The sequence below is a fragment of the Penicillium canescens genome (assembly GCF_028828765.1).
Source record: "Penicillium canescens strain IBT 15451 chromosome Unknown utg000010l_segment0_segment0, whole genome shotgun sequence".
Classification (NCBI taxonomy): domain Eukaryota; kingdom Fungi; phylum Ascomycota; class Eurotiomycetes; order Eurotiales; family Aspergillaceae; genus Penicillium; species Penicillium canescens.
Window position 1 is genome coordinate 4,491,890 of NW_026703972.1, and position 16,377 is coordinate 4,508,266.

Genomic DNA, 16,377 nt, shown 5'->3' on the forward strand with positions numbered 1-16,377 from the left:
GCCCAAGATGCTTATTATATAGCTCTTGTCCTTGACCCACGCTTCAAAACCCTCTTGTTGGATAAGGAGCTCGGGCAGGTGACGGCGCCAAAGGTTATTCGATCCATCAAGGATACCTTGCATGAGCAATACCCATCGAAATCATCACTGGAGCAATCAACGTCAAAGATTAACCAGGACAACAAGCGGCAAAGTCTGGAGGCTCGTGTTCTGCAGAAGCTGCAACCACAAGTGATCCAGCGTTCAGATATTGACCGCTACTTTGAGGAAGGTGTGGTGACTGTTGATGAATCTGTAACAAAGGATGAAGATTGGTTATTTGGCTGGTGGAGGACGCACAACGATGAGTATCCGCGGATGGCAGCTGCAGCCAGGGATTACCTTGCCATTCCGGCGGCTGAAGTCGCAGTAGAGAGGTTGTTTAGCCGTGGTAGGGATCTGTTAGGAGTACGTCGACATTCTCTAAAAGGTGGGACAATGCGGAAAGTGATGCTGTTGAGAGATATATATAGTTCAGAGAACACCCAGTGAAAAATCCTAGAGCGTCTTGCTGGTATTCCCAACCAGCCGCTGCTTTGCTTCGAAGGATATAGTAGTATAAAGCCTCTGTGGATCATTGTTCGCAAGGCACGGAACATCAAGTGAAGTCTTGTCACTTGGGCTGTGACTGCTCACTAGTTATTCTTTTGCCACGTGACCGAACTTGCGAATATTCGCGGCGAATAGAAAATTTATTCGCATTCGCATTCGTCGTGCAAAATGTCTGCGAATACGAATGCGAATTGCGAATATTTGTAACGAATACGAATATATTCGTTATTCGTGCCGACCCCTAGTTGTTATTACCTTTGCTGGCAAATTAGCATCGTGGTAAGATTCTACAGCAACCCAACTATGGCATTACTAGATGAGGTTGTTAGCGTACGCGAGGCCCAGTGATCCTGTATCGTCTGCACTCGGGCAAGATTGTACAACAAACGAATAGTGCATTATTACCATCCCAACTTTCAAACAAGCTGGGATGAATCTTACTTTCTATTCCGATATTAACAGAGGTTTTGACTAGTACAGGAACATGGGTTATAGGTGGCTGCCGCTGACAAACGTTTGTCTTGGGGACGTAACTCTGTGTAAGAAAAAGGGATAAGAATGCATAGACTCCTTTAGTAACGAAGAATCACAGCCTTCAGAAACACAACAGGCAGACTATGGACGAAACCTAAGTTGGGAAGGTGCTGGAAGATTCCCCCGTAGACACAACACTCAGAGAAGCCCAAGCTTTTGCAAAATCCAGGCCCGTTTGGCACCTTTCATGGTTGCCCCATTCTTTTTGAGATATGCTTTGGTAAATGGGAGGCCTTTGCAATCAGGACGCCCGGCGTGTTCCAGCCACGACAATGGTGTCCCGTACATATCGTCGAGAGCATTGACTTGGGCTCCATTTTCCACCAGAATTCTCGTTGCGTTGTAAGAGCCATACTCAGCAGCCCAGGAAAGAGGGGTACGTTTGTTTTGATCGCGATCGTCAATTGGCGCACCAATATCCAGAAGTCGTAAAAGAAGCTCAGTACAGTCCCCCATAGCGGCGTAATGAATCAGAGACCTCTTGAAAGGGCCCCTTGGGTTGCATATGCCCCGGGATTGGACCGACCTCTGAGTTGCTTCGAGGAAAGCCATGATGTTCTCGTCCAGCGCATTCATCTGGATATTTTTGAGGCGCTTGAATTCACCATCCATGGTTGTGGTGGATTAAGAGGACATGGTCTTTAGACACTTCGAAAAAGCCAAAGGTCAGGGTTGCGAGAGCCCGTGACCAAGCTGGGGGATCATAGGCTATATAGTAATGGTGGGAGAGGATGTCCCATGTCTCCCAAAGTATAAAATATGAATATGCTTTCTGCTATCCATGTGCTTTTCGGCGGGTTCTATTTCATTTTAGTGATGCAGGATGCTACTTGGAAGCACAGGAGTAAAGTTCAAGGGCATTCTGTTGTATCAGTATGTGTTTCATGGCCTCGACAAAGTGCGGCTGCCGGCCGCAACATACAGTATGCAGCGGACTGTTGGGTTGAAGAGACGAAAAGGCTAACAAAAAGCCAGAGGCAACTCACCCGCACCGTGTTGTAGTGCCTCAGAAACATGAATTGGATCGTTCAACACAGCGTGTTGTGGGGACCAAGGCTGGGCCTACTTCCGGAACAAGACCGCCCACCACACACGCGGCCTGATACGCCTCGTAATTGGATACATGGGTCCTCGGTTATGAATAGCATAGCTCTATCAGAATGGACAAAGACCAAGGTCGAAATCTATGGTTGTGCATTTCGCGCCCCGCGTTATCGTAGACGTGGCACATCACTTCGAAAATGGCCTGCTACGCCACAAGTGTCCAAGTGCATATCCAGTCCTCACTTCTTCGGCCACGACGACACGCCATAAAGCTGTAACAAGCCATTTTCCTTCGGCCGGGTTGTGAGGTGTAATCTGATGAGATGTTGAAAGGAAGTACCTCAGAACTCCGGAGCTCATCAGTTCTGAAAAGGTCGCCCGCATGTTCTAGCCCTAGATACGTCAAGGGTTATTGGGCAAGCATCAAGTTGTCTTAGCTGGCCTAAACTGATCTAACCGATTCCTGACCGCATAGTGAGCCTCAATAACCGACCATACTTGCCAAAGTGTTAATCTCCTATGCACCTCAACTTTGGTCAGCCGACTGACATTTTTAATTCAATATGTGCCCCCTACAGGCTATCTGAAGGCTCTCAGAAATCTCGGTAATTCTATAAAAGCCTCTGTCATCCTTCCTCGTTTTGCTCGACTACACACAACGCCAAATCAATCGGTTAAGAAATACAGGACACGAGACGCAACACACAAAATATTTTCGAATTTTAAGCTCCTATAATTCCTCGGAAAACAAGGAAAATGCGTTTCTCCATCATCATGATCCTCGCTAGTGCCTATGCAAGCGGATCTCTCGCCGGCACCCTTGAGATCATTGATATTGATGGTCAATGCGCGATATGGTCCTATGACAACCATGGCTGCACGGGATCTTCGGAATTCTTTAGCAAACTTGACGGAGATGACTGTGCAAGTAAGCAAATACCGGGGATGGAAATCAGAAAAAGGTACTAACAAAGTTGTAGATTTGCGCGTCAAGACCGGCACCCCTCAAGGTTACCCTGTGAGTGGCGTGGGGGCTTGTGGCACGAAAAAAAATTCGTCAGTTGCATGGATTGAGGTGGAACATACTGGCCTGGTCAGCTTCTTCAATTACCAAGGCGACAAGTCGGCATGTACATTGGACAACGGACTCAAGCATGGCAGCCGATGTATTGCTACTGACACGATATCCTCCACCAAGGCGTCCTCCGCTTTGACGACACCGAGGTCTTCGTCATCAATCTCGGAGTCATCGTCGACTACCTCCCAGACCGCACCTTCTTCTGATTGTTTCGCGGATTGAGGAAACGTGAAGAACAAGTGGCAAAGTGACATCACTCTCGGGATGTACCAAGCATACCCTTCACTACTTTGTAGGTGCATGGAATTTTTGGCTTCCTGTTACTTATGTTTTCAGTGTCTGATGTAATTTCCTTTCTGAACATTATATGTACTGAGGGTAAATTAGACGGAGATGTGGACAGCAATGCATTGAGTTAAACTGGATGGGTGTTCTGATAGATTTATGCTGATTCATAGGTTGTGATTGTTGTGATTCGATTCTGCATTTTGTTCTTTAGGTTCAGTTGGGAGAGTAGTAATAGCTTGTACTCTGGCTATGCTTTGCTTTCCAATTTGGGCGCTTTTCTTGAAGACTTCCATCGATATGATAGTATTCGAGACGTTGTCCCAATCTGAGGAAAAGTAAATAAGGAAACTCCCATATTCGGAAGACTGGGCCATGGTGATTGAATACGCCCTTTGATGTTGCAGGTTAGTTTGTGCGTTATATTGTCGTCCCAGGGATTGAACATACATATAATATGACGCTTCTTGAGTTTTCTGACGGTCTTCGAGCTCGACGACAAACAGCTCGCCAATCACGGGAGCACGGGTAATGCAAATACCAATGACAGGCTCAAGAGGTATCTTGTTACCTTGAGAATCTGCCAGAATCAGTTCCGAATTCGCATGGTTTGCTTGGAGCGATTGCCTGCTTGTCCTAGCGCATTGTTTAGTCTTTCAATTTCCTTTCTTATCACTTGGACCGAGGAATCACATACAACAGATCGCCCTGTTGGGAGTAAGAAGCTATGTCGATGGAGAAACCGTGCCTGAGATTTGCAAGTTGGGGTTGGGTTGTATGCAACTCCCTGCAGTGGTATTCGACCTCTAGCACCCGCACGTAAAGTGGGTTTACGAGTGCAGCCTTGCTACTAACATCGACGGGCGTGGCGTAAGTTCTTGCTCCGGTATTTTTCCGGAAGCCAACATATCCCGGACACCGCTACGGAACGTGCTATGACTCGTGGATTGCTGATTCCGCAGTGCAAATATTTTTATCGGCAGGGACTCTCGCAGGCGGTCTTTGGGCCGATTGGTCGGTTTTGGGGCCCTAACAAGGAGTCATCAGCAAGCTGGTAACGATCTCTCTGTTCTGGACCGTACTCAAGATCCCTTGGGATTTGTTAGATTGAGATTTCCCAATTGCGAATAATCGGTCGACTATTGTGAAACAATTTTGTTGTATAAAGCTCCCCGCTAACTTTGTCGAGTATTCTCGCAAGGTCCTGGTGGTCGTAGTTTCTCATAACGCATGCTAGGACTTCGGATTTCTCTGGACATACATTAGCATTAACGTAGTTCACCAGTGAGCTGCGCACCACTAGTGAGCTGCGCAGTCCAGAACACATAGTAAATGCGATAAATTACAACTTAATATCTCAACAACCCTAGTCTACAGGAATCTTTCCTTGAGCCTAAATACTCTCTATGTAGTGTCTAGCAATTTACCTGAGCTTAAGGAGTTTCTCTGTCATAATTATCAAAATATATTAATATCGAGCTTTTGCGTTCGTAATTTTCGGTAAATTTGGAAATGATAATCACCTAGCCTTTCGATGTCCTTGAAATTGATATACAGTACTAATAAGTCTTATCGATTGTTATCGGTAGGTAACTAGATAGAACAAGTGTGCGGTTGTTAAGATATAAATGTAACATATATCGCATTTACTATGTGTTCCGGACTGCGCAGCTCACTAGTGGTGCGCAGCTCACTGGTGAATTACGTTAGTGTTAAAAATAGTGCATGACGTAAGACTGACCGGATTCTTGCATACCTGGGGCGTCTTTGAAGCCCCATTCAACGCTAGTGGGCCACCACCTAGGTTCCTCTTCCAGTCTCGATTTCACAGCAGCCAAAACCTCGTCATTAATAAAATTCCAATCAACGGCGCTTGGCCACCAATGTGGTTTGTTTTCCAATCTCAGTTTCGCAGTCGCCAGAAGTGGTTGTAGAGCACTTCTCTATCGTTAGGGCAGAGTGCTTGGAACTCTCCATAATATTGGTCGGCGTAAGTTGGAACCGAAAAGTCGACCTTTGCGTCCATTGTGTTATTCATGGATGGGTAAAGTTTGAACGTCCAAATAGTAGGAGGGCAAGGGATTGTTTTAAACACAAGAGCAACAGATCAATCGTAGGGAAAAGTCACTGCCCTGACCTAGCTGCCGAGCGAGCTTGGAGGGCATGAAAGCTGGACCATTCCTATTTGGAGAGCCGCTAGGGGCCTGAATCCCTGTTTGGGTTTCGCAGGCATAAGCAACCTATAATCAAATTGAAGGCTTCCGACTGCAATGCGGTGAATCCAACTTTTCTTGGTTTGGTTTATCGCACTTGGCTGCTAGTAATGGAGCCGTTTACCGGATTGAGAATTTTCCCCCTGCATCCTTCAACTCCTTCCTTACGAAGACTCCGGGTCCACGTATCATGGAGCCGATAATTCCATGAATTTTGATCTCAAATGCCTACTGTCAAGGCTGACTACGTTGTTTGAATCGCACCCACATGGCGCCTTGTTCACATTCCTCGTAATTATATTGAAGACTAACGCCTGGCGGGGCCCCTCACAAAAAGCGTGGCAGCTCCTAGGATCAGTTCGGCCGATTCCAACATAAATTACATTAATTGTGTCGTAAATGGAACAGGAGTGGCAGCTTCAGAACTAGATTGCAAGCAGGTCTCGCCAACCCATGGGTGTTGGAAGCCTTGGAAGGGCGGCGCCATCCTGGCCGATAGGCTGTAGCCCTCCTGAGCCAGGAAGTGTCGGTGTTCTATGTGTACGTCTAGCCCGAAACCTCGAAATTGTCTTAACCAATACACGTCCGGCAATTGTTTACTAGCCCCACCGCCAAGGCCTTAGCGCGACTCACTCGCGTCACGTCCAATGGAATAGCTCTTACGGGGCCAAAGAACAACATCAAGCGTGTATTGGTCAAGGCAACTACAAGATTGCGGGCTAGACGCCGTAATATAAGTAGCACGTACGCTCCTTTGTATATCCTATCAAAATTTCCTGCATATCATCTATCAACTGAAAGAACTGATGTTCATATCGGCTTGGCGCATGCGAACATCCCTCAAAAGCTACACCGCATGCTCTCTGCAAGCCGGCCACAATTGCCCCACCGCATCCAGACATGAAGCCAAAGGCATGGGTATACAGATTTCCAATACCCCAAAGATATCGTAACGTCATCGGGTCTATCTTCGAGTTGGTTATGACGGAGAGCGAGTATTACGAGCTAGCCGACCCCTTGTTGAGTGGACTCACCGCCACGGAAATCTCTTTAATAGCGCACCTGCTCGGAGTCACAGAACAATTCCTCTACGCCAGCAGATATCTGAATCCGCTCAGGGAGCAGGACCCTTTCATGGTCTACTTTGAGCCACTGATCAAGAAGGGACTGCAAGTCTTAATTCTTGGTAGCGATATTCTGGATTTAATGGAGAGAATCCAACGTCCGGCGACGTACTGGGGCAGTCGAATTGCGGAGGTAGAGACCAATGGCGGACTCATACATACGCCTGAAATTTGGATCGTGGCAATACGCCCCAACCAGCCCACGTACGAAGCGCCAACAGAGCTCGCGGCATCTGAAGAGCCATTTGACGCCTTAGTCCAGCCTGTGGAGAGCAAATACATGTACAGAGACCCCGATACGAGCATGCCGGTGATGTGGTTAAAGGGTACGGGCGTATACTTGAGACATCGACATCCTCAAATGGAGACTCAACGGTCGAAATACATGTGTACCGTGGAATCTTCCTCTTTTGCGATCGATTGGGATGATCTTTACCAAGACATACGGCCCGGCTCTACCCTACCCTACATCGACGCTTCAGGAGAACCCCACACGATCAAATTTTCAGAGCATGATACGGCGATGGAATTCAAGTCGGATACCCATAATGAAGATCGCTCGGTTGTTTTGTGGAAGAGAATGTACGGTCCGGAGGCGAACGCGGTATTCAATGGCAGGGTGCTAGACAGAAATGGGAGGAATATTTTGGGAGAGGTTGAGTTTGCTTTCAAGTTCCCTTTTCAGAGTAACATATAACTGGGGATGACATTGTAAGTTACAATCGAAAGTCAGGCATCGAATCCACTAAAGCCGAACTGCTTAAGTCAGTTCCTATGAATATGGTATTCAAGGTTGGAGAGTATCGTCATCATCAAAAAAGAGTGGTTATCATCCTCTCAAGGCAGAAGGTGGCACTGAGGAGCCTAATTGTGGAAAGAGTAGGATGGGAAGCATGTATTTATGAATTTCTTCACCCACGACGTCACGTCCGGGTCAAATGTTCTTCCACGAGGTGCACTAATATGGTATATGCAGCGACCAATCCAACCCCAGAATACCTGATGCAAGTTTTCAAAAAGGCAGCAGACCCTGGGAGCTCAGGGTGATTCCAGGAGCTGGGTTACTCCCAAGACATCGGACACATTTTCCGGGGCTGTCGAACAACGACTTGCTCTGTGTAAACATCGATCAAACTTGGTGTTCGTAAAGACTTCAAAACGGTGACTATGGAAATACCATAGCCCCAGCAAATCGTACGTAGCTTGTAAGGCTATCCACCATCACTATCACGAAACCGGTCACGCTCCTATTGACGATTCGATCAGTGCTAGGAGCTCATCTCTTGACCCTGGGAGTTATCTTACTCCCAGGGGCTCCTGAAACATATCTGGGAGCAAAGAAGCAGCTTCTAGGGGCCACGTAGCCCCCAGGAAACCCGATGTAGCTTCTGGGGTCTGGTATCCCCACCTCCGGGAATCAAAACCACGTTCCTGTTGACGATTTGTTTGATTCCTGGGGCTATAATTTGGCCCTCTAGGAGTGACTGAATGACGCAGAATTGTGCGCAGGTTTGGTGAAGGTGTTTTGTGAGGGCTTTCGGTGATCTCGGAAGGCAAGAGAGTGACTCTAGGGCCCTAAAGTAAGCTCCCAGGGGCTCCACAGCTCCCAGATCTGGTCAATGTATTCCCAGAGCCAGTTTCGTATTCAGTCAGGAACGTAAAGTGTAGATCCCAGGGCTAGATCTCATTTTCCTAGAAACTAAGAATAGCCCCAGGAGCTAAATTGAGGTTCCTAAGGGATAAACAGCTCCTAGAAATGCTTTTGAGGTTCCCAGGGCCAACATATTGGTTCCCAGAGTTAGTTAACAGGCACGAGAGTTTGTCAATCTCTTGCCTGTGGCTTTTCTGCCAACAATCTCCGCCTTCACGCGACACGGCTCCACTGAGATGAATCCTCTGTTTCTTTGGTCACCGCCGTTAGGTATCATGAAAACAGAACTTTTATCTACCACTACAGTTTCGAGCTCAGACATTTTCGGAATCACCGAAGCAGTCAATAGCTACTGGCTATGGTGTATTGGTGTCCAGCACTTACGAGATGAAACGGTCGCGTTGTCCTTCTGAGTTTAACCATCGGTATTTCATTTCTTGCTAATTTGCTTCAAATTTGTATATCACGGCTATAACGGCTGTAACCTGTGATCATCTACGCTGAGTGGAATTGAGTCGTGCCGATCGGCGAAGCGGTGCAGCGGTGGAAGGTTGTCGCGGTAGATGAGTTCCTGCTAGTCTGGCTGAGCGACGGGGCCCACCAGTGGGAGATGGATCGCTTGCCGTGTGGACGGAATATGTCTCGGCATCCGACGAGGGGATTCGTAAGGGGCGAATGATGGCATCTAGGGCTCCTTCGTTTCGGCTGCGGTCATCAGTATCTTGGTCGTCTCAGAAATAAGGTCATCCACACTTACCACACACAGCATGACGTGCCAAACCCTGTATCTCGCTTTTCCAACCATTCTTCGGCGCACGACAGATGACAGAGCGATGTGCACTGACCGCAGTGCAAGATCACGCTCTCGTCCGCATGGTCTTCATCCTCGGTCTGGCAGAACACACAGTAGATGCTGTCGACGTGGATGCTGTCGACCGCTTGGCTCAGCCTGAGACTCTGCAGCGTCAAGTCTTGCACACCCGCCCGGATATTAGTTGCCGATGAGAGGATGGCTGGTCGGGTCGGCGAAACGCGCCATGGAACATTGTTCGTCCGCAGCGTTGCAGAAGTCACAAATGGATAGAATGGCTGCACTGGCTCGGGGTTGGTTGACAGGGGCACCGGTGGTGGTGATGACCGGGTGCTGTCTGATGCAGGGCGTCGCCTGGAGGCTGACGATGTCTCGACGGGGTTGGCTTCAGCTGTGGGTGCGAGGTCGCTTCCTAGGGTTGCTAAACTTCTTGTCTAGTGGTCCGGCACGTTTATCAATAGAATCCTCGACCCTTTGCAGGTAGATTACGAAATCGTAATAATGGATGAATTCCAGGTAGGTCTTGTCAGCCTCGTCGCGGACCCTATTCGACAGATGCTCAAAGAGATGGCGCATGCGATCACGCTCAGAGAAATCATTGTCGAAATGCGGCTCCCATTGCTGCAACCAGTTGGAAAAATCAGTCACGGACTGGGATGGGCGCTGGTAGCTACTTATGTAGCGCGCTTTGGCCACTTTCGGACAGACTCCATTCTGGAGCTGGTGAATAAGGAAAGTGCAAAATCCACCAAATGTAACTTGTTCACTGGGCCTTTCGCGTATCTGTCGCTTCCACTTATCTTCCAAATTAAGGGCAACGTGCTTTAGGGCCCGGGTGACTTTGCGCTCGTCGGTATTGTACCAATCTAGATATCTGTTGAAATGACACTCCAGTCTCATAGCGTAGTTCTTGAATTCCCCGAGGGCTCGACCATGGTAGACTGGCACGTTTGGGACTGGAGGAGCTTGGGAAGGTGACGAGGCCGATCTAGTAGCTGCTGCAAGTTCCCGTAATCGTTCCAAATTCGGGTCTGCGGCGCCATTTGAGTCTGTATTTTCGTTTTTAACAAGTGATAGGTTCAGCTGGGGCGCACGGAAAGAGGGGCTGACAGCTTGCTCAGATGGTGCAGGGAGAGTATTGTTTGGAGCTTGGATAATACCAGCCTTGCTGTCCCCGTTTTGCATCGGTGCTGCAAGCCCCCTGTATTGTGCATTGATCGAGTCCTTCGCAACAGGGTCGATAGTGGGCGAGTAATCTTTGCTGGTGGTAGCCGCGAGCCGGTTCCAAGCCACCTCAAGCGCTATCTGCTCATCAGCAACTTGTTGTTGGATCTCAAGGAGCCGTCGCTGCCGCTTCAAATTTGCGAGCTGCGCCTGGGCCTCTCTGATCTCCGTGTCGAGCTCATCCGTGGGCTGGGACTGCGTAGGGTTAGGCTCGAGCATTTCGGTCAGCCGCGACCCATGCTCTCGGATTGGCGGATTAGCCTCGGCGGAGGAGTCGGATTTTTTGAGCTCTTTCCCTTCCAGTAACATCACCATACTGCGAGGGATTGGTATGGTTTGGGGGTTTTCTTATTTTTATTCTCTCTTCTCGTTGGCTGTGGCTTGATTCATAATGATCACGTGGTGATAAGATACACCAAAAATGGATCACGTGGTATTGTTTCGTTGGTAACTCGGCCTGCTAAGTAACAGTTAACAGTGTCGGGTATATGTAGTCCGAGATCCAAAAGATGAGCCAAGGTTGCAAAATCATGCACAACAACCTTCAGATCGTAAAACGGTCCAATTGACTATAATCGGTTAATATTTTCAGTGGGCTGTTGGCAGTTTTGTCTCCATTGGATAATAGTAATAGTGATCAACGCGTTAGTCGGGGAGTTGATCAAGCCTCACGGCGTTGAGGTTTAGATCCCAAGTATTCATGTCCATGACCTTTGCAGACTTGAGCAAATTTGGCCAGCCACCAACGGTCGTTGTAAGCCCGTGTGACCGTGGTAAAAGGGTGGGTACAATTTAGAATTATTATACCAACCCAAAAAAAAAAAAAAAAAAAAAAATTAATGATCGTTGCGAGTTCAACATATTTAGTTCATGTACGGCTAAATCAACAATGTCCGCGGGTCAGCACACGCGACCGTGACCTAATGCTCCCACTCCAGTCTAGACGGACAGACGCACAGCTCACACAGCCAACTGTAAAGCGAGGCTGGGAAGACCAGTCCATGTCTCCTAGTGAAGAAATTGAAGGCGCTCTTTGACGATTCAACGTTGGGTCATTAACAGATGAGATGGTCAAACATGAATCATCGAAGATTGAATAGCTCCCAGTGTCTCAATATAGAAGACCGTGGAGGATTTGATCGTTAGCCAACGTTTCCTTAACCGATTCAGCATCACTTTTTCTCAACATAACCCCAACTCGTCTCTCTCTGTGGGCATATAAAATGGCATCAAGAATGTCGCTGCAAAAGTCGCGGTAAAAACGAAGGCATGGGTTGCAACAGGCCTCACATAGGATAGGCATCGTGTCCTTCAACGTTTGCTACCTAGCAGAGCACGTACGCAACAGGGGCCGAGAAGCCTATAAATACGTCCTCTACCCCCAGCAATTTGTTCTACAATTCTATCACTTGGCTACCCAAAGTCGAGCAGGCCTTGTGTCTTGAGGCACTCGATAAGTTCACCCCCTTCGACCCAGTACTGATTTTTCCACTGTACTGACATCTTTAGATACATCGTGGACCGGCAAGCTAGAAAGTGCCTGTGAGAGAGAGACGTGATTCCCACCAGGTCCACTATGCCACCCATGCCAGCCGATCAAAGAACAAGATTTGGGTTAGCTGGTCAAAGTGTCTATGCGAACATCTCTCTCCACCATAGCAGCCGACTCACTGTCTCGCCCTGGACCTCCCCCGATGCAAAAGAGCGACTTTTCATAAAGGTATGTAAATTTCAGCACGATACTGTCCAAATTCAACTGACTTCAAAGATGATGCGAAACAACCAGATCCATGCATTCCGTCCAATATACACCAGCGCAAAGCCACGGAGCCCTTTCCCGTGTCTTCTTCCAGAACATGTGAGTCATGCATTGTCTCGCCGATCAACAAGCTAATGATGGACAGGAAACCGTTGACAGTGCACCAGAGTGAGTCCGAACCAGCACCTCGTCAGTGCTCCGCGCAAAGCCACGGCTTACACACCATTTCTGGTCCTGCCGCTTCAAACCATGCAGCATGTCCTATGTGGAATATTGTAAACCAAGGGCGCGGGCCAACAACAGCACGCATAAGCTCCAGACGTTGGTTATCCACGATGAGGTGAGTGGAATTATCGCGCCTCCTGCTGCGCCGGGTCCGATTATTTGTGCCAAGTCTGTGTCTCAAACACAAAACACCACTGACATCTCCATGCCGTTGTAGGAGCAGCCCATCGCCAGCATGTTGTGCCAAGCAACCTATTCCCGCCGAGTCAGATAAGACCTAGGGCACTACGGCGCGCTCCATCGTGTCTTCCGCCCCTCTCCTTACCGCCTTCACGCACCAAACGGCGGAGCCTCAACCTCTTGGCATCTACACGAAGTAGTCTCCTAGTACGACTGTACAATTCCTTGTCATAGGTGAGTTCGTCGCGCGCCTTTGCCGTCTAGGAAACTTGCCCGGTGCATCCAGCGCGGCTTCTCGAAGCGACAGCCGGAGAGTGCAACGAACATGAATACAACATGGCGTGAATGGTGACCGCATTGCTGAAGAGAATTGGAAGTGATCTAGTTGGTAAGCTGGTATGATCACGATCCTAATTGATCATCGGTCTCAAGCGTACTCTCGGCGGATTCTTCATGAACAACGTAAAGCACATTACCTCGTCCAGCTGGATCAAAACTTGCTGACTCCTGACTCGGATCCCCCAACAGGAAGACACCCTCAGATTCCCACCACTCGAATGCGAAGCGAGCAAATCTCTTATCTGCTCAAGCTCCCCTACACAATACGATCGCATGCTGTCTATAGCTTCCACATGACTACTGGTGGCATCGATGAGTCGCTGGTGGGTACCAAATCGGCTACCTCGACCCTTTCTCCCAGTCGATTTTGTGCATCAGATCATGCGTTGATATGCCTACCTCGCGCAAGACCCGAAATCTAAGGAGCGCATACCACTCTCTATCTCTCGGCATTGAACACTCACAGGGGATAGCCTTCTCGTGGCTTGGGATCCGGGTGCTGAATGGGTGACTATCGTTGTCTTCGGATGGTGTCTAGCGTCTTTAAAGCCTGGATCTCTGAAAGATGCCGAGAGGTTCCGGTGTTTCTGTCTTGCTTCATAGCGGACGAACCGTACCTTCGCAGAGGGCCAGGTTGTTATTCCAAGTCTGCATGCAAGGAGAATGTGAGGCAACAGCCCCGTCATTTCTAGCCGAATAAGTTGACATGACCATCCCAGCTTCAAATCGAGCGGACAAGACCGAGGACAGCTAAATCAATGAGAGAGCCCACGACCCAAGAATCACCGTCCGGTACAATCCCACTTGATTCCGACCCGCGTTGCTGAGCAAAAAAGGATCAGCAAGGAACCTGTGTTACAGTCCTAGGTATCCAGATCGACTCTATTGCAGTGGAAGCTCGTCTGCCGCCAGAAAAGTTGTGCCGCGCCACATTGGACGCCGCAGCTGCCCTGAACGCAGCGAGTCTCTCCGTCAAGCAAGCAGAGCGCCTCACAGGCTTATTAGCCTTTTGTTCAAGAGTTGTCCGACTTGGAAGAACAAGATTACAGTCTCTATACACCTTCCAAGCCGCTTTCCCACATGGGAGTAGTGCGCCCCGCCGTATCCCTTACGAGGTACGTGACGATTTGGAATGGTGGAGGGACTCCTTGCTCTTCAACGGCGTACTCCTAATTGACCCCTGCCGCCGCCCCATCACGCATCTCTACACAGATGCCTCTAGTATAGGCCAGGGGCTCTTCTTCTTCTCATCCCAGTCTACATTAGACTGCTGGCTGGCCCATTGTCACCAGCTTCATCCAAGCAATGCTGCCACATTGGCCCTTGCTGAAGACGCACATGCGCACATCAATACCAACGAAGTAGACGCTATTCTACAAGGCTTCCTACTCTTCAGCCACCATTGGCTCCATCATACTCGTTATCCACACGGATAGCTCCACAGCGCACACGGGACTCAAGAAAGGCTTTCTTCATGGTCCGCCTAACGCACCTCTGAAGAGCCTGCTTATCCTAGCGGCGGCGAGAGACATCCACGTCGTGCCACACTGGCTCCCCTCCGGGGAAAATACATTAGCAGACGCGCTCTCACGTAACAATCTTGAAGACATTGCTAACATTTGTCCCCATTGGCAGGACCTCTCGGTATTGAACCGCCCGCGTGGTTCTCTTCACGAGCTCCTCAGCTCAATGCCGGCCACCTAAAACTGCTCTGGAACGGACTCAGCGCCAACACCCGTTCCGTTTACCTCTCCGTTCAGCGCAGCTACGAAAAGCACTGCGCGCTACAAAATTTCTCCGCATGGCCAGTGTCAAGACATTCATTAACCTCATGGCTAAGCTCACGACTCCTTGGTAACGCCAGCCAAAAGGCTGTCAAGCCTGACACCGCACTCGCCGACCTAGCCGCTCTCCGAGCCTACCATATCGATAATTTCCTTGACGATAAACTCTTCGATAACAAGCATTTTCGACGTCTCATAGACGGTGCGAGAAGACTCAACCCCATCACAAAAGTACGGGTCAGAAAACCTATTTCGCGTGACACTATTACGAAACTATCCGCGGGCCTCGCCGCACTCCCGTCACGGCCCTTGGAGATGTCTGCGAACCTTCTAGACGACTTGAACTTCGCAACCGCGTGCCGGGTAGCATTTGCTGGATTCCTCCGCCTCGGCGAATTCACCTACAAGACTGAAGACCTTAGCACACATTCTATCTTCTCAGCCACAAAGTTAACTCGCTCCGACGTCAGATTCTCGTCCTCGTTAGACCACGCACAACTCACACTCAAGCGCAGTAAGACGGACCGCCGCCACGAAGGGGTGCAAATTGTTCTTGCAAAGACGGGAGACGGCGCTTGCCCTGTTGATGCCCTTCAGAAGCTGCTACTTCTCGATCCTAGAGGGCCCGACGCCCCATTGTTCTCCTTCCACAGAAGACCATTCAGTCGCAACAACTTCCTCTCGACCTTATCTACTAAGCTAAGAGCGCTTGGACTACGGACAGAGGGCTACTCGGGTCACAGTTTTCGGAAGGGCGCAGCTCAGCATGCGCACGATAGTGGGATACTCGACGACCAGATTCAGATGCTAGGGAGATGGGCCTCAGAGTCTTTCAGGGTGTATTTTACGGCGAACGCGTCAGTTTTGTACAAGCTCAATCACCAGTTCCAGACAGGCTCGCCGGCCCCGCTGTCTCTGCTGCTTCCACCACCGTCCCCTCCACCATCCTAGTTTGGCCGGGTCATTTGGGCCCTATCTGACGCTACGGTCTACGACCGCAGCGACAGGTGACCCGGTATGGCCATAGTACACTCTTCTTGCTCCTCTTGACTGCGTGAGGTCACCAATAAAGTGCTATTATTAACTTAGTCTAAAAAATAACTAATAAAGACACGTGACAAATAACAGAGTCACATAATATTTCCCTGACACGGCCCGTGTTTTGTCATTTTCAGAATAACTATCATTTACGCACTCCTAGGTTACTCTCGTCCAGTAAGAATCACTAGGCCGGTTAGTATGCGAATTATAGGGTCACTTAAAAAAACTTACACAGCAAAACTAACCGCAGAAAGAGTAAGCCAAGAGCATCCAAGTACACGAAATAATATTGAAATAAGGGGAGAAACGTACCATCCCCTGAGAGCAATCACGGGAATAATCAGCGCAGCAGCATTCACCAGACGCGCATGCATCATCAGATGAGCAAGATTCCTAGATCACCGATACCCAGACTACGTCAGCTAACTCCTCGAAGAAGATAACACTACTTCGTGAAGTACACCGAACGACCACTCACACCGATAGATTTAGTA

At 49.0% G+C, this 16,377-nt stretch overlaps 3 protein-coding genes across 3 annotated transcripts; 2 read left to right on the plus strand and 1 right to left on the minus strand.

Moving 5' to 3' along the window:
* Positions 1-2,925: 2,925 nt before the first annotated feature.
* N7446_012679 (uncharacterized protein) lies at positions 2,926-3,469 on the plus strand (the record flags this gene model as incomplete). Its single annotated transcript, XM_058521421.1, has 2 exons — positions 2,926-3,097; positions 3,150-3,469. 2 exons carry the CDS (start codon positions 2,926-2,928, stop codon positions 3,467-3,469), a joined length of 492 nt encoding a protein of 163 aa, XP_058366787.1.
* Positions 3,470-6,726: 3,257 nt separating this feature from the next.
* Positions 6,727-7,566, plus strand: N7446_012680 (uncharacterized protein; the record flags this gene model as incomplete). The annotated part of the gene is made up of 1 exon (XM_058521422.1): positions 6,727-7,566. One exon carries the CDS (start codon positions 6,727-6,729, stop codon positions 7,564-7,566), a length of 840 nt encoding a protein of 279 aa, XP_058366788.1.
* A 2,219-nt stretch (positions 7,567-9,785) lies between these two features.
* On the minus strand, positions 9,786-10,870 carry N7446_012681 (uncharacterized protein; the record flags this gene model as incomplete). Its single annotated transcript, XM_058521423.1, has 2 exons — positions 9,786-9,803; positions 9,875-10,870. 2 exons carry the CDS (start codon positions 10,868-10,870, stop codon positions 9,786-9,788), a joined length of 1,014 nt encoding a protein of 337 aa, XP_058366789.1.
* Positions 10,871-16,377: the final 5,507 nt, after the last annotated feature.